Raw genomic sequence first — 23,184 nt, 5'->3', positions numbered from 1 at the left:
ATTCACGTACTAGATGGTGCTATTTCATGGGATACCATAGATGATAAAGCAGCCTCTTAATGATCAGATCACATCATAGCTTGGTTTATCATTTTGATTCAGCCTGTAAATTCCCTAAAATGAACCTTAATATATCTCTTCCCAAAATTTCTTGCCACAATATTTAATCAACTTATGTAACACACATTCGCAAAGCCAATATGTCACACCATTAACTTATGTATAAAAACATGTAGGCTTGTAAAATTTAACAATTTAAGGCTATGGTTAATTCTGCCTGACTGCTCTCAGTATATGCAAAAACATACATAAGTGTGATAGCTCAAGACATCATTGTTTGCTTTAAAAAAACAAATCAACTAAAAACGAAGGAAACATTTTGCTAAAACATTGTGCATTTTCAAATAACATCAGTATAATTTAGTAAAATGTGTTTGGTACATGCCAATAAATCAGAAAGATAAATAATGGATAAGTAGTTTAAAATCTATATGAGAAACATTATGGGTAAAATTAAAATAAAATAACGGCCCACTTCCTAAATCAAGTCAAAAAAGTGAACCAGCAGGTCTACCACCTTGCACTGGTGTAAATTTACAACTTTCAGGAATTCACAGGAGTTTACAGACGTAGGTCTGGAAACAGTATATTAGCTTCATAGCAACCATTTATGAATTCCATTTTAATATGAGCAAATACACATGTAGTATATGCTAATACAAAAATTAACTAACAAGTGCATTTTCACTTTCTCTAAACCCACTATTTTGCCCACCCTGGGAATTATTTTGCTCATGCCTTGCCAGGAGTACAATTCCAACCTTTTCCAGTGCAAAAAAGACCGGAGAGATGTCAGTGAATACCCTTGTACTTGTTAGTTTGTGAGTTCGCAAAGAGTGTTAGAGCATTCCAAACTGGGAATTACCATTTCCCGCCTTACTTCCGGCCACTGTACAAAGATTTACAGAAAGATGATAAAATCAGGGCATTAGTAGAATCTAAACCCTGATATAATGTGCAGGGATGTGGAATTCCTATCGCCCGACGCATCTTGTTTGGAGTCAAGGACAACAAGTTTTTATGTTTACTTTGTCCTTGGGACAAGTAGGTCCAACCCTCTGCAGCACAAACCCTTTAGCTGCCTGTTTACAGAGAGTGGAACTCTCTGCAGTTGAGGTAATGTGTTTCCAAAAGATAATGCTATTCAAACTTGTATTTATGGTTCATTATTTGAAAGCCTTCATTATTAGGGTGAGTGCTGTAAATAAATGTTTTAAGGTCACACTACACTACTGACGTTGGTTCCAGTACAAAAAAGAAAAGTGTATACACATGTTTGAAAAGGTTAGGCTATGAGGCGAAGTATAATGCTCCCAGAATGCTCTCTGGTTAGATGCAAATGAAGTGTAATTTAGTAAAATGTTTTGATGCATGCTAGTATTTCCCAAAAATATTTCTAATGGAAAATCAGTGTAACCATTTTCAACACGATTATGGGAAGCATGAAAATAAACAAACACTGACAAAGCCAACTGATCTGACATATTTTTATAAGTCCTTTAGTTTCATCAATGCGTGTCTTGTTTTGACATGGCTTTTGTAACACTTTATTGTTGTGAGAGCTACCAGGCCCTCAACATTGTAACAAACACTGGCAAAAAAAAAAAAAAAAACGTTTTTGAACTCTAAAAGCACACGTTGCCACCAGTGGCATAAAAAGGCCCCGCAGCCGCCCTCCAGGGGGCCCCTTCAGCACAGCACCTGCCCTGAGTGAGTCTGGAGAGGGGGCTACTCCATGTTCTTTGCAAAGGGGCACCCTCCAGTTTCGTTATGTCACTGATTGCCACTGTAGTTCCTGACACTGAACAAAACTACTTTGTGTGCCAATATGCTCCTTGTGGAAGAGTAGAATGCGATCAATCACAGTAAAGCCAGCCGAAAGAGAGAGAAATAGAAGTTTAATAAAAACAAAATGTCTTTGTTAACACCAGACCTAATTAGGGACCAAGACCCACATGTAGGTAGCTTTTTGCATGGACTGCCTGCTCTGAAAAAGTGAAACAAAAACGTTTCATTTTTCATTTTTGTAATGCATCTTATTTTCCTTTAAGGAAAACGGGCTGCATTACAAAAAAAAAACTGCTTTATTGAAAAGCAGTCACAGACATGGTTGTCTGCTGTCTCCAGCAGGCCACCAGCCCTGTGAGGGCCGCCATTCGCAAGGGGGTCGCAAATTGCGACCCACCTCATGATTATTCATGAGGTGGGCATTTGCGAAGCCCTTGCTAATCACAGATGGTGTCAGGGACACCATCCTACTTTCGGATTTGCGACTCGCAATTTGCGGGTCGCAAATCTGAACCTACCTACATGTGGCCCCAAATTCTTAAAGAAAGTCACAAAAGTGCACCCATGGTATGTGTCGTACCCCTATAAAATATTTGTGAACTGTATTTTAGCATGGGTAAATACGCATGTGTAGATTTGCTCATGTGAAAATCTATTGAGTATTTGCAAGTTCATTTTCCCTCCAGCCACTTTCTTCCCAACCCTGGAAGAAGTTCTAATTCTGCCATTGTCAGGAGTAAATGTCCAACCTTTCTTATTATGGGAAAATATTAGAGAGAAGCTGGTGAAATCTTTAAAACTTGCAGGTTAGTAGGTTTGCAGACTCAAAGGCATTCCAGCCCTGGAACTATTGCTTACTGCTTCCTCCAGCCCCAGTATGCAGATCTGCAGAAAGGTGGCAAAATAAGGAAATTGCTACAGTAGGGATTGAAACTGCAAGTATTCAAGCCCTACTATGGTAGTAGCCCTGGCATAATCAGAGAGGCTATTATCAGAGATCTTACATAATGAGATTGCTGCCATAATTTGGCGCCACACTACATGGCACCAAAGGGACAAGTAGATCTTTTTACAGGACAAGTAGATTTGAGAAGCAACCTGTCACCTGGACAAGTAGATATTTTAATAAATTCCACACCCCTGAATGTGAGCCCCAACATAATCAGGGACGCTATTATCAGAGCTTTGACATAATGGGAATACTGTCATAATATGTCAACTCACTGTATAGCACAGAAAAAGACAAGTGGATTTATTTTTATAGGACCTGTATATTTCTGAAGCATCCAGTTCCCTAAACAAGTAAATGTTTTACATATTCCCACCACTGAAACATCGTGTCTTTCTTCTTTCCATAGATGTCAGCATAGAACACTATGTGGAAGGGCAGCATTAACCCCTTCATCTCAACAGGTGTTTCCTTGTGAGACTAGAAGAATAGCTAGATGTATGTAAACACTCAAATGCACAATACAGTGTGCTCTTTACAAGTCCAACATATGACTGCAGATGGGCACAAAGATAAACGGACACCAACACTTCCTTGAGTCCTTCTCAGTAGATATCTAAAAAGGACATTATGGGAAAGGCAAAAGGCACTTTTCTTCACCAATCCAACCATCTCCAGAAGAATCACATACTCACGTATCAGTCCTTTACGTAGGATCATCTCCAGGACCTCACAGAATGATGAGAGGTGCAGTGAAGTGTCAGTTATGGGGTCATTCCCTGCTGCCTGCATGCTCATGATACTGGCTGTGGAGAGAAATAGAAAAAGGGGTGGGGAGAGAGAGAAAGAGATAGAATTAAAGCCATGCAGACAGTTTACAAATCACAATAGCAGGAATGTACAATAAGTAACAAGGCAACCACCAGCTCCCTCACTGTAGGTACAATAACGTGTGAACAGAATCTGTAACCCAAGGATGGGGGTACTCTGTTTTTTTGGACTGGGGTACTTCCCAGAGTGTGTAGCGAAATATCACAGTGAAAGAGGATAACTGCTTGCAGCCCACCCTGTTCGAACAGTCACAGAGATCCTAGGACCAACAATTCACTCTTCAGTTTAATCATTTTTCATTTTATTGTCTCTCCACAGAGAGACCTCTTCAGTTCCTATTTCTTTCCTGAAGGACATGTGTTCATCGCTGCCTACAGAGCCATCTTCAGATCCAGGTTTGAAACTCTTCTTTTAAACGTACTTTGCTCTTCCTACCTGTATATACATACCTTCCTTTGGTTTCTGCTGAAGTTTCGGTTTTCAAGTACAAAGAGGGACACTAGTATCTGCTAATCTGCCTTTGCTTCCACCAAGACCATACTGATCTTCCACTCCGAAACAATATTATTAGGGATCTCAGCTGGGGTCCTCGCTGATATGGGAACTTATACCAAAGCTGTCCTGCTGAACTTCCTATCTGTTGGGTAGGCACATAGCACCATAGGGAAGTTAATGCCTGGTCTGCTTCCAGGAATGTCAAGAATAGCAGAGCCAATTACTTCTGTGCTCCACTCAAAATTCTAAGCTTCCTTTCCATTGGGTATATTTCTCATGAACCTCTATGGCCTGTTGTTAGGTAAACAATCCAATTAAGGAAGGCCGTTTTTCAACTAGAATGTTTTATTCCTAAAACAGAAGTAAGACTCTCAACTTATCCACATAATGCCCTTTAAGGTTTTGTCATACTGGCTGACAGATTATACCGGGCAAAGTCAATGCTCTAGCTGTAATGTACCAACAAATGTAAACGCAGGCATTCACAAATGCTGTTTCCGTGCATTCTACCCGCAAATGTTTACCACTTTAAAGCCTGCCCTCCTGGCTTTGCCAATGCTGGGAAAAAGTAGCAAACAATATATTGCTTTCCATGTAGAGTACAGATAAGAGAAAAAAAAAAAAAAAGAACAGAATGTGACAAACATAGATTAATTTATTTTTTGGATTTAGAATAATCCCTCATGCATTCTATTGGAAGCACTTCCTGGTAGCCAGAATGAGTAATTGCCAGCAGATAGGATGAGGTGAGAGATTAATTCTTGGAGTTTGCCCTCTCTGCAGGGTCACCTCAATTTTTTGGTTTGTTTTCACATCTTCAGTTTTCTGAACCTGTTTTGTTGGCATTTAGGGCTATGTGCTCTTTACCACTGCTAAAGTACCTGCACCCGTTCCTTTAAAGTGGTACAACTGGCTTGCACCTTTTTGGTACATTTAATTAACTTGTAAGTCCCTCATATATTGTACAAAGGGTACCCAGCGCCTGCAAGTTAAATGCTGCTAGTGGACGGCAGCACTCATTGTGCCACCCATTAAAAGTAGCCTATTAAGAGGATATATATAAAGGCAAAGAATATCCCCAAAAAATTGATAAAGTATAGAAATGATGGATCGGTGCTTCTGCTATATTAGCATGGCTAGTCAGGGGAGCGGGGGTTGCCGAGGGAGGGTAAAATGGCTTTATTACTTTTTTTATGTTTTAATAAAACCAATTAAATACTATTTAAATAAAAGTAGCCTATTAAAACAGGTCTCAGGTCTGTCATTGCAGCCTTTAGTGCGGTTTTAAACTGTCAATTCGACCTGCATGCCTAAACCTTATTGGTTTTAACACATAGAAATCACTCCTAAAATAGGCCCTAAACAGCCAATATGGCAGGGTGCATTGTATTTAAAAAGTAGGACGTGTTTACGTTTTACAAGTCCTGGTAGTGAAAGACCCCTAAATTGTTTTTTCACTACCATAGTTTTAATGCCTACCTCTCCCATATGATAACTTTGGGTTTCCTTATTACATTTAATAAGTGCTAACTTTTGATTGGAAGAAGACGGAAATGTCATGTTTGAGCTTAAATTAACTGTTGGATTTTAGATTACAATATTAAAAATGGCACTTTTAGGAACTCCATAATCCACAATAAAGGACTTTTATACCATTATTGATATCATGGGTTTAATAAAAGTCCAGTAGTGGGAGGATGCTTTTGAAAAGTAATATTGTTTTTTTTTTTATTCTTAAGAAATAATGGTGAAGAGAGGAACAGTATAACTATGTAGTTTACACAAAAAATATATCAAATCTATGGTGTAAGGTGTACTACTTTTGAACGTGGATTGACTTTTAGAAAGTTGACATTTTCCTGCCCTACACTTTCTGAGGCCTTCTAGGTGTTACCAGCTGCCTGGGCCTTCTCATTGCTTCATCAGAATAGCTATGCAATAATATTTGGTATATTTTGTCATTCACAGACACACTAATTTAGGAAACTGCAGAAAAAAATCCAGCGACATGTATAGAGTGGTTTTCAGTCCATTTAACTCTGTTTGTATGAAGAAAAAAGGACTGCATTCAGTGCCCATTACTACTAGAGCACAAGCAAAACGTTGGTGCTAATTTTAAATCAATGATGAAAATTGTCCTGCTAATATGAAGGAAAGTTTCAGTACTACTAAGGACACTAGTGCAAGAATGTGTTAATTTTCTACTTTATTCGTCTAGCAGCACTGTGAAGTAAAAAACACAAACGACGTTTACAAAGAATACTGGGAAAGAAAACATTACTCCCTGACAACTGTCTTCCTCTCGGCCCCTGAAGAGCCCCGAGAGCTTCCTGTGCCCCCTTGTTCTTCACGCAACACCCGCCATGACCTCAATTTGTCTTCCTAGTCCACCTTCTGGTCATTTCCTAGCAATAACAAAAATTACAGTCTATAATCCCAATGTAAAAAAAATATTGTACATATGCGAACAACTCATAAATTATACCATAACTTAGAAAACCATAAAGGTATCACCTACTATATAACCAAGTATAAGAAATTCATTATCCTGTATTCAGAATCAATGTTTAGTACACTGTAATTATTCCAGGAAAATGATTATAACTCATCTGTGAGTGGGGATAATCCTCGCCACCATGTCCTTCTTAGATTTGAAACTTTCCTTCACATTAGCTAGGAAATGTATCAATCTATGTCAGGACGAGAGGCAAGCATTATGAAAGTTCAAAGCTTACTTATCACCAAGAAGGCTATATCCACTACAGCTTCAAAGTAAAACCTTTTAAAGGTAGAATGAAAGGACTTGTCAGCTCCATTCATTATATCTTTTAGCTGTCCACCTAACGAGAAGGCTTTGGGTGTCATAGCACCCCTCGATGAATGGGCTTCAATCAGATTAATATCAATACCAGATTCCTAAATAATTCAGAACATCCACCGTGCAATTGTTTTAGAAAAAACAACCTTAAAAAATTTCCAGAGGAATTTGAGGAGTTGTAGTCTGGCTGTCGGAACTCATCAGTCATACACTCAAGCACTTTCAAACATTCATGACAGATAATTTAGGAGTGTCCTCAAATGCTGGGTATGAAAGTACCCTTGAGTGAGTCTTGGTATTCCTGCATACGTTAAAGGTACTCCTTGTGGAGTAAACCTTCTCCTGAATATATATACAGCCCTGACATTTGACAGTCTTATAGATGACACCAGACACATTAACACTGCCAATTTGCCTGAGAGATGGTTCCTAATTAGCTTTCTATGGTCATGAGAGGGATAAATGCAAGACTATTTGCGTCCCACAGTCTGGAGCACTATAATTAGGGAGGTAGAGAGAAGCTAATATGTCTGAGATGTTTTCTCACCATCGGATGTTCACCTACCTGGAGTTACAATCCATAGGTAAGGGTCCAGCAGATATAGCTGAGCAGAAAGCATCTACTGCTCTGTAAGTCAGCTCTTCTACCACTAGACTGGACAAAGAATTCAGTATATGCACAAAGTCGAACCACATAGGATCCAAAAAGACCTCTTTTCCAAACAGATCTAGATCACTTGACTGTGTTTTCTTACGTCCCTTGTAATCTTTCAGGCCAGCAATCATAGACTGTCATCTACTACCAGATGATAAGGAAGTATCTGGTGATTCTGCAGAATGTAATGATAGTAGGGGAGATGGATTGGAGGATCACAGGAAAGTTCCAGTAGAACTCGATACTAACCCTGACGTCTTCAAATAGAAGCGACAATAACACCATCTGCCTTCTATCTACTGACCAGAGATAAAATTCTTCTGATCATGGCAATGGCATGTACACATATCCGTTTCCGGGATACAGTTCTGCAGGATGGCATCTGTCGCCACTGCATGCGAATCTGGCCTCCAGCTGAAATATCTGTTGATTTGCTGGTTCGGCTGTGATGTCAAGACAGCAGTCAAAAAGGGCCCTCATGTCCAATCCAAGGCATGGAATACTTAAGGATCCAGTTTCCATATGCTGGTATTCTGTCGATTTTTTAAGCCCCAGTCCACCACAATATTCTTCTTTACCAGAACATACTTCACGCTCACTGCCATCTGATTCCACAGGCAAAGAGTGCCAGACATCCTTGGTTTTTTAGGTCAGAATCATCGACCACGTTCAACACAGCCGGTTCATGTTTTCCACAGCCGAGGTATTGTCCATCTTGAGTAATACAAAACAGTACACCCTCTCTTCAATCCAACATTTGATCACAAAGGACAGCCAAGAGGTCCAAGCAATTTATATGTAACTTGTGTTCCTGTTTTGACCGTCCTACTCCTGTAGATAATTCTGCATATCCAGTGCTCCTTGCCCGTTTGGTAGACATCTGTCTATAACGAGGTGCAGGTCACATCTGAAATAGGCCCTCTCATTCCACACTTCCATATGTGCCAACCACTAACTGATCTTGTCCTTGGCCTCTTCCATAAAAAGAACTGATTCACAGTAAGTGAGGCCCTGTCTCAAGTGAAAAGTGTTCAGTCTCTGGAGGGCTCTGAAGTGTAACGGGTGCAGAAAGATTGCCAGCATTGAGGAATTTCTTTTAGGAGGGACCACTGTGTTTTATACAAATCTCACAATGAGTATCTCCTAGAAAATTACAGCCCTCCAGCCCTAACCAAACGAAATACAAGGGAACCAGATTGCTTGTCTGCTTCTCGCCAATTTGCGAGGGCTCGTGTTGTCAAGATACTTGGCCTGGCAAGAATGCCAGGAACAACTGTTGCCCATTTTAGGGAACTTTAATGTATTTAGCAAAAAAAGTGGCCATTTTGGTGTAGGTTTTGGGAGTGGAAGAGTTTTTCTCCTCCAAGGAGGGGCAGGCTGATTAAACTCTCAGCTGGTTACGGACCCCTCTGTCTAAAGGTTTGCGCAGGCAGCTTCTCACAGAGGAAGTCACTTTGTCTGTAAGAACTCATTCAGTAAATCACAGATGCTAGCTATTTTTCAGGTCAGGCATATTTGAGGAAGCAGAGAGGATTACTCTTTGACACATCACTGGCAGGGTTACCCCTCTAGAGTCTGGCCTAGGGCACCATGATCTTGTCAGAATGTTCTTCCCAGCTTGAGCTGCTCAGGATCTTCTACTTGGTCATAATTATGGGGCTGGTCTTCTTTGGGGAAAGAGAAAGGCTCACCTGAGGATCACACAAAGTCTGGACCCAAGTAAAGAAGGCTGTTAGGAGAAAATAATTCCTTAGCCAAAAACAGCCTTCCTTCAACAATGAAAGGCACCTGGGGTGCCTGGGCTTAGCCTTGGGAGCTGTCTGAGATGACCTCGAGATTCAGAGGATCCTGAAGGTCCCCTGTGGTATTCCCTCCAGTTAAGGGTGTTGTGGGTGCTTATCCGCCAGTTGTCAAATTGTTTTCCCCAGAACCATTATTGCATCAGAGACAACTGTTTTTTAACTGAGGCATCCACAGCCTATGCACAGTTATCAGCCAATGGGATGAGCTTTATCTCTTTCTCCTGCACATATGAAGAGATGCCCTTGCATCATTTATATTGAACTGCCTTAGGCAGCAAACCGGTGTAGCAAGAGGCACAAGAGAGAGGACTAAGGGGGTCATTCTGACTCCCGCCGGCCGCGGTAACCGCAGGGCGGGCGGGAGCCGCCAGAATACCTCTGCGCGGTCAGAAGACCGCCGCGGTTATTCTGGGTTTCCCGCTGGGCTGGCGGGCGACCGCCAGAAGGCCGCCCGCCAGCCCAGCGGGAAACACCCTTCCACGGGGATGCCGGCTCCGAATGGAGCCGGCGGAGTGGAAGGGGTGCGACGGGTGCAGTAGCACCCGTCGCGATTTTCAGTGTCTGCATGGCAGACACTGAAAATCATGGTGGGGCCCTCTTACGGGGGCCCATGCAGTGCCCATGCCATTGGCATGGGCACTGCAGGGGCCCCACGACACCCCATACCGCCATCCTGTTCCTGGCGGCCAAGACCGCCAGGAACAGGATGGCGGTATGGGGGTCGGAATCCCCATGGCGGCGCAGCAAGCTGCGCCGCCATGGAGGATTCCCAAGGGCAGCGGAAAACCGGCGGGACACCGCCGGTTTTCCGTTTCTGACCGCAGCTGTACCGCCGCAGTCAGAATGCCCTTGGGAGCACCGCCAGCCTGTTGGCGGTGCTCCCGCGGTCCCCGGCCCTGGCGGTCCATGACCGCCAGGGTCGGAATGACCGCCTAAGTCCTTTATTAGGACTTGGAGGGGGTAAGGACAGCGGCTGCTGTGATTAAAAGACCAAAGGGTTCAGTCAGAGGCAATATAGAGGGTCACAATGCCTTACTGTTTGCATAGGTTAGGCTTGGGCTATGTCCCTGAAACTAAGGTAGACTTGTAATCAATTCAATGTAGATGCCAAGCATGGGGCATCAAGCTCCAGGCCTTGCAGGGGAGTAGAGCAGAATCACTACTGATATTTTTATAGAATAGAATATAAGGACCAAGAAAGCAGGCAGATTATCCCAGCGAGTAGTACACATAGCCAAGTCTCCTCTCAAGTCCAGTTACGCACAGAGATGCAGTAGCAAGAGAGAGGAGACGAACACCAACTTTGCAAGTTGTAAGTGTTGCATCTGGCCGTCGGAGAACTGCACTGCATCTCAGCATAGCACCACCTCACAGCACTGCATCAAAGAATTAGACCCACCCAGGGATCGGCAAAGGGTGGTCCCATGGTCTCCTGCAAGGGAGGAAACTGAGTTAGGACAATAAAGTCAGAGAAAGATATGCCTGAAATAAACTAGAAAAGTCTACAATTCAGAAAATAATCAGCTTATGGTACGAGAGGTAAGGTACATATCTGATGCTCGAGCAGTAAAGAGACGGGGAGTACAGGAAACTCACAGTGATCAACAGGTGATAAGAGGAAGATGACTGGTTGGCACTGATGTTTTCTTTCCCAGCGTTCTTGGGAAATGACTGTGTTTTGACTTTAAGGTGCTGCTGGGCTAATTAAATAGAAAGCTAGTGCATAATTGTCGCATCTATCCAACTCAGTTTACAGAAAAAAAGAGACCAAAATAATTCTTGCACATTTGTAAGGAAATGCCTCCTTGGCATGGTTATCCCCTGACTTTTTGCCTTTGCTGATCCTAAGTTATGATTTGAAAGTGTGCTGGGACCCTGCTACCCAGGCCCCAGCACCAGTGTTCTTTCCCTAAACTGTACCTTTGTCTCCACAATTGGCACTACCCTGGCACTCAGGTAAGTCCCTTGTAACTGGTACCTCTGGTACCAAGGGCCCTGATGCCAAGGAAGGTCTCTAAGGGCGGAAGCATGTCTTATGCCACCCTAGGGACCCCTCACTCAGCACATGCACACTGCCTCACAGCTTGTGTGTGCTGGTGGGGAGAAAAAGTCTAAGTCGACATGACACTTCCCTCAGAGTGCCATGCCAACCTCACACTGCCTGTGGCATAGGTAAGTCACCCCTCTAGCCGGCCTTACAGCCCTAAGGCAGGGTGCACTATACCACAGGTGAGGGCATATGTGCCTGAGCACTATGCCCCTACAGTGTCTAAGCAAAACCTTAGACATTGTAAGTGCAGGGTAGCCATAAGAGTATATGGTCTGGGAGTTTGTCAAACACGAACTCCACAGTTCCATAATGGCTACACTGAAAACTGGGAAGTTTGGTATCAAACTTCTCAGCACAATAAATGCACACTGATGCCAGTGTGCAATTTATTGTAACATACACGCAGAGGGCACCTTAGAGGTGCCCCCTAAATACCAACCCGACTTCCAGTGTAGGCTGACTAGTTTCTGCCAGCCTGCCACACACCAGACATGTTGCTGGCCACATGGGGAGAGTGCCTTTGTCACTCTGGGCCAGGAACAAAGCCTGTACTGGGTGGAGGTGCTTCTCACCTCCCCCTGCAGGAACTGTAACACCTGGCGGTGAGCCTCAAAGGATCACCCCTTTTGTTACAGCACCACAGGGCATCCCAGCTAGTGGAGATGCCTGCCCCTCCGGCCACTGCCCCCACTTTTGGCGGCAAGGCTGGAGGAGATAATTAGAAAAACAAGGAGGAGCCACCCACCAGTCAGGACAGCCCCTAAGGTGTCCTGAGCTGAGGTGACTCCTGCTTTTAGAAATACTCCATCTTGAGAGTGGAGGATTCCCCTAATAGGATTAGGGATGTGCCCCCCTCCCCACAAGGAGGAGGCACAAAGAGGGTGTAGCCACCCTCCAGGACAGTAGCTATTGGCTACTGCCCTCCCAGGCCTAAACACACCCCTAAATTCAGTATTTAGGGGCTCCCCAGTACCTAGGAAACTAGGTTCCTGCAACCTTAACAAGAAGAAGGACTGCTGACCTGAAGCCCTGCAGAGAAGACGGAAACAACAACTGCCTTGGCCCCAGCCCTACCAGCCTGTCTCCCAACTTCGAAGAAAACTGCAACAGCGACGCATCCAACAGGGACCAGCGACCTCTGAAGCCTCAGAGGACTGCCTTGCACCCAAGGACCAAGAAACTCCAGTGAACAGCGACCCTGTTCAAAAACCTGCAACTTCTTTGCAACAAAGAAGCAACTTTAAAGACTTCACGTTTCCCGCCGGAAGCGTGAGACTTCCCACTCTGCACCCAATGCCCCCGGCTCGACCTGCAGAAAACCAACACCTCAGGGAGGACTCCCCGGCGACTGCGAGCCCGTGAGTAACCAGAGACGACCCCCCTGAGCCCCCACAGTGAAGCCTGCAGAGAGAATCCAGAAGCTCCCCTTGACCGCGACTGCCTGTAACAAGGGACCCGATGCCTGGAACGAACACTGCACCAGCAGCCCCCAGGACCTGAAGGAACCGAACTCCAGTGCAAGAGCGACCCCCAGGAGACCCTCTGCCTAGCCCAGGCGGTGGCTGCCCCAAGGAGCCCCCTGTGTCTGCCTGCATCGTTGAAGTGACGTCCCGGGTCCCTCCATTACTTCCTATACAAAACCAGGAGGACGCGGGTACTTCCCTGCTGGCAGACTGGAACCGGTGCACCCCTGTTCTCCACAGAAGTATGTGTTTTGGGCACCTCTTTGACCTCTGCACCTGACCGGCCCTGAGCTGCTGGTGTGGTAACTTTGGGGTTGCCTTGAACCCCAACGGTGGGCTACCTATGCCCCAACTTTGAGACTTGTAAGTGTTTTACTTACCTTCAAAACTAACCTTTACTTACCTTCCCCAGGAACTGTTGATTTGTGCACTGTGTCCACTTTTGAAATAGCTTATTGCAATTTTTACAAAGACTGTACATGATATTGTGTTCATTCAAAGTTCCTAAAGTATCTAAGTGAAGTACCTTACATTTAAAGTGTTTGATGTAAATCTTGAACCTGTGGTTCTTAAAATAAAATAAAATATATTTTTCAATATAAAAACCTATCGGCCTGGAGTAAGTCTTTGATTGTGTGTTCCTCATTTATTGCCTGTGTGTGTACAACAAATGCTTAACACTACCCTCTGATAAGCCTACTGCTCGACCACAATACCACAAAATAGAGCATTAGAATTATCTATTTTTGCCACTATCTTACCTCTAAGGGGAACCCTTGGACTCTGTGCACACTATTTCTTACTTTGAAATAGTATATACAGAGCCAATTTCCTACAACATTCATCTCTAAATCGGCAGTAATGTCATGATAACTAGTTGTGGTAATGGTCTTACTGAATTCTGGTACAACAGCAAAGCATCTGACATTCCATAAAAAATATGTCTAGACTAGTGAGGCAGTGTCCCTTCCTCCAAATAGTCATGCAGCACACCATCACTGTATTTATTCCTGAAAGTGCTGCCTTTAATGCCCTAAAAACGTTCCAGCTCTTTAAAGAGGTAAGCTTTTCCATGTTGCTCGACACCACAAGGGTCTTTTAATGAAGTTCCTCATATCAACCAGTAACTTTTTTTCCTGAGCTCACAATAACTGTGGTACTTATAAGTGCCAGGAAGAATGTACTGATAGAAATAACGGGGATCATAAGTAGGACCATGAGGATTACCTTAAAAATAAGGAGTTACCGGGGGCGTGGCTTCGGACGTCAAGATGGCGGTCGCACTGTAAGAGTGCTCCAGACCCCTCCGTCATCCGCCAGCAGAAGCCCCAGCTATCCTCCCACTCAAATTCACCCCGACGATCCCTGGTTGAGGGGTGAGTCGGAGGAGGAAGCAAGGGCTGAGTGAGCGCCACGAGGGAGCGGTGGTGGTGCCGCGTGAGGCTGGGGTCGGCGTTGCGGCCTAGGTGGTGACAGCTAGAGACTGGGGCCTCACCCCAGGTGCTGCGCCGTGGCAGAGCCGACTGTCGGAGGCGCGGCCGCCTCGAAGAGTGGAGAGGAGGCATGAAGACGGCCCATGCACCGGGGGGGTCCCATCCGGGGGCGACCAGAGGCGTGCCGGGCGGTGCGAAGCCCGAGCGGCTCGGAGGCATGTGGAGACTCCGGCTGGGTCGGACCAGTACGGACCCCAGGCCTAGAGGGCAGTGACGCGGCGGCGGGTCAGCCGCCGCCGGTCACAGAGTAAAGTGGTGAGGTGGCGGTCCCCTGAGGCGGAGCCTCGAGCCGGGGTGGCCGAATGCAGAAGACCCACGAGGCAGGTGGGTGGGAGCGGCGGAGCTGGGCCTGAGGTCTGGTCGGCAGCGGCGTGATAGTGGCCGGCTGGTCTCCGCGAGGCACGGCAACAGACCCCGGGAGCGGAGGCCGGAACCAGAGGTGGTTTGGGGCGCCTCAGAAGAAGACAAGCCTGTGTAACAGAGGAGCAGAAGGAAGATGCAGCTGGTCCTGGGCCTGCCCCGTGGGTGATGCAAGGCCAGGGCCTGGGCGCTGAACAGAGGTGTTGGGACGGCGGCCTGCCCGACTGCCCCCCGGGCCCGGAAGTACTGTTGGGGCCCGAGTGCATGGCTGACAGGTGGAGGCCCCAACGAGCAAGGTGACGAGCCTCATGGCTGCCCCGGCGAGAAGGAGCCCGGAGCGCTGGGACTGCAGGCGGGGGAGCCGCTGAGAGGACTGCTGTGGCTGGGCGGGCCCCGCCTCCGGGAGTGCCCCTTTGGGTGGAGAGCAAGGTGAGCGAGGTGCGGTAGGGGGTCCCAGAGGTGAAAGTGTCTTCCCCTCCCCCCCTTCTTGGAATCCGTTGCTTCTGTGGTACCTGGTGGCAGCGATTGAGGCGGGCCTGAGAGGGGATCATAATGTGCTAGATGAAGCGTTGGGGTGCCTGGCTCAGTGAGACAATATGGGGAAAGACAGAGCTGGCAGGCAGCCCCCGACGACCTAGCAGCGGATTGACCAGTTCACCACGCAAACACCCCCCGAGGGTGCGGGAGACCTGGCGTCTTGGGGGTCTGCACCAGACAGAAAGTGCGATCCTCCAGGCCATCCAGTCCTCGCAGCTTGTAGTAGAAACCAAGATTGGTGTGGTGCGTGAGGACGTGGGCTTGTTGCGGCAAGGCCTCTGGACTGCAGTGGGTCGAATCACGGAGGTAGAAGGCCGTGTTTCCCAAGCGGAAGATGAGCTTGCTGATCTCAAGAATAAAGTGGCCCAGTTGCTGACCCGCACAGGCGAGTTGCACCGCCGTGCAGAAGACGAAGAGAACCGCTCCAGGCGCAACAACCTGCGCTTCGTCAGCTTCCCGGAGGGGGCGGAGGCGAACCAGGCGCTTGAGTTCTTGGAGAGCTGGATTCGATCCTGGATGCCAGAGCAGCGTCTCTCCCCCTGGTTCGAAATCGAACGGGTGCACAGGACGCTTGCACCCAGACCCCCACCTGGTGGGCCAAGAAGACCAATGATTGCCCGATTCCTGAACTTTAAGGACTGTGATATCATCCTTAGAGAGGCCAGACTCTGTCCAGACCTCCGATGGGAAAACCACAGGATCCTAGTGTTCCCAGATTACACTCGTGAGGTCCAGGCCCGTCGCCGCTCGTACGACAGTGTCAAGCAAAAACTCAGGGCGATGCAGCTCACATATATGTTCCTCTTCCCCGCTCGCCTGAAAGCCCTCATGTTTGGGAAGTCTTTTTTCTTTGAGTCCCCTGAAGCGGCATGAGACTGGCTGACTGAGAAGGGCGGTTTGGCTCAGAGGGGTCCCCCCTGGTCTGCGGGGGGCTCCCCGGGTCATGGCCCTGCTGCCCCGGCGGGTACGTGAGAGAGATGCGGACACAGATGCACCAGGTCCCGCCGCAGGAGGCGGCGTTGTCCAGGCAGCCCTGCTGACGGGAACTCGGGGCGGGGGCTCGGTCGTCTGACAGGAGAAAATCCCCTGGACACCCTGGGGTCCAGGGTCCTGCACGAGCGGAGGAGGAAGATCATCTCAGCCAGACTCCTACGCTCAACTGAAATGTGGCCCGGCCCGGTGAACTCACTTGAGGGCGCATCCTTCCTGGCAGTGGCTGGTGCGGATGGGTGGGGGCTAGATTGCAGATAATCCGGCTGAATGGAGGGGTCCACCACTCCACACCAATGACAGGCCATAGGGTCTTCAGGTTCTGGTTGGGTCTTTGGGCGACAGATGTTTCAGGGGTAGAAGTATGTGGTGGGAGTAGTTGGGTGGAGGGGAGTTACTTAGGATACTATGTTGTGATGTTTCATTATGGTTCAACTGTTGTCACTTTACCTTTTCCTTTGGGGGTCACTCCTGGGCCCACTGGTGGGCATGCAACACAACTTGATTAGTGCGCCCCACACGTGGCCCCCGTTGATGCAGGTCCTTCCATGGAACGTGAACGGGCTCCTGGACAATATCAAGAGATCTGTGGTTTTTAATACTCTTCGCAGGTATGCCCCTTCCGTGGTTCTGCTCCAGGAGACTCATCTGCTTGGCACTAAATGCCCCATGCTCACACGGGTGGGGATACAACAAAGTCTACCTTGCAGGATTTTCCAGGGGCTTTAGGGGGGTGGAAGTTCTGCTGCATCGTTCCCTGCCCATAGTGATAGCTGGTGCCCAGACAGATCCGCAAGGGCGCTATGTTGCGGTGTCAGGGAAGCTCCGAGGGCAACCGATTAATATCCTAAGCGCCTACGCTTCTCCTGGTGCATTTGATTGCTTTCTACACGCTCTTCGCGATGTGTTATCAGGCGCCCACCGGGGCTGACTCTACTGGGCGGAGACTTTGACTCTGTTCTAAACCCCACGTTGGATATCTCTGGTCCCGTGTCCGCGAGTCGCTCTCATCGGGCGTCGGGGCTGAGTAGTTGGGCCGAGAGCCTTGGCCTGTGCGAGGTATGGTGAATACGGCACCCCAGAAACCGGCAGTACACTCATACTTCGGCGGCACACCATACGCATGCTAGGATTGATCTCATCTTCATGCCAGCACTAGATGTTGCCAGTGTCACTGGGACCGAGATATTGCCACACGGGGTCTCAGGCCATGCACTGTTGCAAATCCGTTTGGGGGGGTACAGACCCCACCCGGCGCCCGATGTGGCATCTGAACGCCTGGCATCGCCAGGATAGAGATTATACCCAAGCGGTGAAAGATTACCTCACTCAGTACTTCGAGCACAATCTGGGGTCGGTGCAATCACCGGGAATGGTCTAGGCGGCTTGCAAGGCCACCATCAGGGGGTTAAGGTGTCAGACCTTGAGGCCAGGGCCCTACGACTCGAACGTCAGCTCGCTGTCTCTGCGCAAGCCTCCACAACGAGGCAACTTACTCTGATTAGGGAAGAGATTAGGCATTCGGTTCTTGAGACGGCAAAGCAGATCTGGCGAGCCTCAGCAGCCCGGGTGTACGGTTGGGGGGACAAAAATGGGAAGCTCCTGCATTGGCTGGCGACCCGGCCGCTGGCAGATAGAGTTATCCCTGAGATAGTTGACGAGTCGGGGGCTCTTTCCAAAACGTCTAGCGAAATTGCGCAGAGCTTCGCCACCGACCCTTGACCCGAGGGTAGGTCGCTCCCCCTGCAACTCCACCAGCCCAGGCTCCTGACACCCCCCAGAAAGACCTGCTAAAAACAGTAAGTACTCCCCCCGCCCAGCCCCTCGCCCAGCCCCGCGCTACTCACCTCTCTTCTCCTGTACCTCTGTCTTCTGCCTTCCGCTCTCTCCTCCAACCTTTCTCTGCACCTCCGCTGTCCTTCTTCCCTTCACTCTCTGCAGCCCTCTTGCTGCGTGTTCTGCTCTTCCTCGGCCCGCTCCTCTTCCTCACTGCGCTCTCATCCTGCTTCTTTCTTCATCTGTGGTCTTCCTCTGTGTCCTTCTTCTGTGTTCTTCATCTGTGTTTCTTCTTTCTCCTCTGCTTCTCAGGTCTCTCCTCTTCTGCCTGACTCTTCTTCTTCTTGACTCTTCTCTCCGGACCCTTCTCCTCTTCTTCTTCACTCTTCTCTCTTCTCTCTTGACTCTTCTCTTCTTGACTCTTCTCTTCTTCTTTACACTTCTTCTTGACTCTTCCCTCTTCGGTTCTTGACTCTTCTCTTCTTCTTTACTCTTCTCCTCTTCTGTTTTTCCTTACTCCCCTCCACCTCTGTAACCCCCCCTCCCCTATCTTTTCTCCCCTCCCCTCTACCTGACCCCCCCACCCTCCGCTTTCCCGCCGCCACCTCCTGCTCGGCCCCGCCCCCCCGCTCCCATTCATCGCCCCCCGCCCCCAGCTGACCCCTCCTCCCTCTTATGGCACCCGCTGCGCGGCAGAGTTAGCGACCCTTGACCCGAGGGTAGGTCGCTCCCCCTGCCGCTGCAGCTCCACCTGCCCAGGCTCCTGACACCCCCCAGCAAGACCTGCTAAAAACAGTAAGTACTCCCCCCGCCCAGCCCCTCGCTACTCACCTCTCTTCTCCTGTACCTCTGTCTTCTGCCTTCCGCTCTCTCCTCCAACCTCTCTCCGCACCTCCGCTGTCCTTCTTCCCTTCACTCTCTGCCCTCTTCTGCAGCCCTCTTGCGGCGTGTTCTGCTCTTCCTCGGCCCCGCTCCTCTTCCTCACTGCGCTCTCATCCTGCTTCTTTCTTCATCTGTGGTCTTCCTCTGTGTCCTTCTTCTGTGTTCTTCAACTGTGTTCTTCATCTGTGTTTCTTCTTTCTCCTCTGCACTGCGACCTGCGTGTCCTTTCTTCTATCTTCATCTGTGTTCTTCATCTGTGTTCTTCATCTGTGTTTCTTCTTTCTCCTCTGCACCCCGACCTGCGTGTCCTTTCTTCTATCTTCATCTGTGTTCTTCATCTGTGTTTCTTCTTTCTCCTCTGCTTCTCAGGTCTCTACTCTTCTGCCTGACTCTTCTTCTTCTGGACTCTTCTCTTCTCTCCGGACCCTTCTCCTCTTCTTCTTCACTCTTCTCTCTTGACTCTTCTCTCTTCTGTTCTTGACTCTTCTCTTCTTCTTTACTCTTCTTCTTGACTCTTCCCTCTTCGGTTCTTGACTCTTCTCCTCTTCTTTACTCTTCTCCTCTTCTGTTTTTCCTTACTCCCCTCCACCTATGTAACCCCCCCTCCCCTATCTTTTTTCCCCTGCCCTCTACCTGACCCCCCAACCGTCCGCTTTCCCACCGCCACCTCCTGCTTGGCCCCGCCCCCCCCACTCCCATTCGTCGCCCCCCTCCCGCAGCTGACCCCCCTCTTCTCCCCCTCCTCCCTCTTATGGAGGCCGCGCCGCTGGCGCGCCAAATGCAAGCCCGTCTGCGCCCGTCCGCGCCTGGACCGCGCCCAGCGCCACGACCCCTGGCCCCCAGCACTCCCAATCCCCACAGCACCGCTACGGCCCCAACACCCTCCACTCCCTAAACCCGGGGCGCTCCAGTACCTGCTTCCAAGCCAACCCTAAACGCACCCATGGACCCTTCGCATGCTTCATCTGCAAGCTCACCTTCCACCGCGAAACCACCCCGTCTGCCAGCCATCGCGCCAACAACCACCTCAAATGCATCCTGATCAACGCACGCTCCGTCCACAAGCACGCCGTTGAACTATGGGACCTCCTGGACTCCACCGCACCGGACGTCTCCTTCATCACTGAGACCTGGATGAACGCCTCTTCGGCCCCCGACATCGCCATAGCCATCCCCGACGGCTACAAGACCGTCAACAAGCAACTTACCAACTTCCTTGAAGACAACAACCTACTCGACCCCTCTCAGTCCGGATTCCGAGCCAATCACAGCACAGAAACCGCCCTCATCTCAGTCACTGACGACATCAGAACTCTGATGGACAATGGAGAAACAGTCGCCCTCATCCTCCTCGACCTTTCGGCTGCCTTCGACACCGTCTGCCACCGAACTCTAATATCCCGCCTCCTCTCCACCGGGATCCAAGGACAGGCCCGGGACTGGATCACCTCCTTCCTCTCCAACCGCTCCCAAAGAGTCTACCCCCCACCTTTCCGCTCAGACCCCACCGAGATCATCTGCGGCATCCCACAAGGCTCCTCGCTCAGCCCGACTCTCTTCAATGTCTACATGAGCCCCCTCGCCGACATCGTACGCAAACACAACATCATCATCACCTCCTACGCAGACGACACTCAGCTGATACTTTCCCTCACCAAGGACCCCACCAGCGCCAAGACCAACCTGCAAGTTGGAATGAAAGATGTCGCAGAATGGATGAAACTCAGCCGTCTGAAGCTGAACTCAGACAAAACGGAAGTCCTCATCCTCGGAAACACCCAGTCCGCCTGGGACGACTCCTGGTGGCCCACATCCCTGCATCATTATTTATTGGGTATAGTGACTAAACCTAACCTGGAAAAGATACAAACAAATCTGCAAAGTGTGGCCTACTCTTTGCAAAATATCACAGAGGAACAGACTGGCTGTCTGGTATGGGCCTGCCATCCAAAAATGGACATCTGCTGTGTTGGAATGGTCCCTGGCGGGGGAGCTCTGACTCAAGTGAATTAGGACACATTGGCGGGAGGTGGAGGATTCAAAGGAACGTATAGACATGATTAATCAAACGATGAATTATCTCCTGCTGGACAGTGACATAACCGGAATGAATGCATGTATAATTGTCTGCTGTACTGAATCACAGTTGTGAATTACCCTGTGAAGTTTGAATATTTGAGTGCAGCTGCGGATGGTGAAGGAGTCAAGAAGGGGTCGGTGATTTCCAGACCAATGCTGGGATATGCTATGTTATTATGTACCGGTGTGGGGGGAGTGCTGCCCTATCTTGGTGCATGAGCCAGTTGGTTGGTACTATATTAAGTGATCGTACAACGTTACAAATAAAAATGTTAAAAAATAAAGTAATTAAAAAATGTCTTTAAAAAAGGATCAGTACCAGGATACCTTTAAAGGTCATAGTTACCTTTCCAGATCGTAGTCACCGTTTTATAAATACAAATAGTAACATACAGCATCGGGAAACATAAGACACTTGCCACTCTAAGGAGCCAGCTGTACAAGTCAGACAACTGTTGCTCTCATAAATGACTTGGGTACCTCAAAAACACACTGTTTTGGATATTTTGGCTTCTCTAGATTACTAATTTGATCTGTGTCAGTCAGTCAGTCTTTTTTTCAAGCCACTCTATGCTCCCTTAGTTTGAACTTAGTAAATATTTGTGATCTTTGTTGTATATATGGACTCTACCGTCTGAGGTTGAAAGGTATGATGTGGCATGGCATATCACTTTTAGGACCGGGAATCTAGCAAATCTTTGTGGGTGGTTTAATTTGTCCTCTTTTGCTGGGAGGTCACAACATTTGGATAACTCCTTAATGTAGTTTCAGAATTCAGCATTGTGCATCTGGACGCTGGACACCAAAAGGAACCTACCCAGATCTGCTACGCACCCAATCCTTTGTTAAGTCTCTGTGCACCTCAGGCCTGTTTAGGGAAGCAGAGGTGCACAGATTGTAAATGTTACCATAAAAAGCAGGAGAAAATGCATCTTGTATTTATATCGCTAATTCAAAAGCTCAAGACGTGCTTACTCTGTGCCTCAGATAAATACAGCTATTACTTTGCTCCCCCTCGGATCTTTCGAGGAAGAATGTACTTGTATTACCCCTAAGACCAATGTCTTGCAGAATTCTTCCACATACTTACATTTTTAGGCAAGAGCCCCTCTTTGTTGGATACTAAGATGACTGTGTCGTCTCACATAGTAAGTTCTTATAGTACACATTTCCATTCTGGTCCGTTCTGAATCTCATAAACCACCAACAAGGAGGAAGGAATTGTGCAGTCAAAATATGGAGCATCATGCATAGGTTTTTTGCCAGAGTATGTATATTTCTTGTTATTGTGTATGAATGAAGGAACAGTAATAGGGGCAAAAAATATAAACCTAGTAAACACACAGATAAAAGGACTTCTTTCCACGCTAGGCAGCACCGTATGGTAAAGTCATGTGAACGCTAGGCACCACCAGTATGGTAAAGTCATGTGGACGTTTCTTAAACAGTGGGTGTGAGTTGCTAACTGGGATAAGGAAAGGAAAACTCTTTTTCTGAAAATGGTACTTTATTCTAGATTGGTTCGGGAACTTACAAAAGATGTTACAAGATCCTAAAAATATGAGAGAAGCTGAGCAATGGCCAGCATTTTTACAGAGCCATGAAGAAGCAAACAAACTCAAACATGAATGTCAAGTCTGTGGGATGAAATGGACATAGTCGAAACTAGATAATCAACCAAGCAACATTCTAGTCAGGGCTTGTGCTACTACTCCTCTACCTTCTCCCTACTTATTCCACCAGATTATTGAACCACAAGATAAGCAAGCATTTGCAATTCAATAGGTCTTGCATTTACAAGAGTTAGAGTTATTGACATTGTAAATTTGCCACATAAATTGGTCAACCCTGCCTTATAATTTGGTCCTTTCCTGCCACATAATACCACTGAGCAAGCAGCTCTACAAGACCAAGCGTGACAAAAGCAAACTTTTAATGAGAAACAGTGAAAGAAGAATTGTGATGGATAGGGTATCACAGCTCTATACAATGATGAACACAATTTAAGTGCTTAACTATATTTAAAGAAGCTGTGCACAGACATTTTGTAAGCTGTGCGCTAAAGAGATGCACTGTCCTCTCCGTAACTGTGACGTGAAGTAACTAAGAAACTAGGTAGTCATGTAAAACACTCCAATGCTACCCATTGTACTGTG

The 23,184-nt window shown here is 47.7% G+C and overlaps 1 protein-coding gene across 1 annotated transcript in view; it reads right to left on the bottom strand.

The window, feature by feature from the left end:
* LOC138246022 (uncharacterized) overlaps positions 1 to 23,184 on the bottom strand; it is a 672,335-nt gene that overhangs the window by 560,316 nt on the left and 88,835 nt on the right. The window contains exon 2 of the mRNA XM_069200173.1: positions 3,493 to 3,603. Coding sequence (XP_069056274.1) covers positions 3,493 to 3,603 — 111 coding nt within the window. The remainder of the gene's footprint in view (positions 1 to 3,492; positions 3,604 to 23,184) is intronic.

Source organism: Pleurodeles waltl, chromosome 7 (assembly GCF_031143425.1).
Source record: "Pleurodeles waltl isolate 20211129_DDA chromosome 7, aPleWal1.hap1.20221129, whole genome shotgun sequence".
NCBI classification, from domain to species: domain Eukaryota; kingdom Metazoa; phylum Chordata; class Amphibia; order Caudata; family Salamandridae; genus Pleurodeles; species Pleurodeles waltl.
This window is presented reverse-complemented; position numbering and strand designations above follow the sequence as displayed.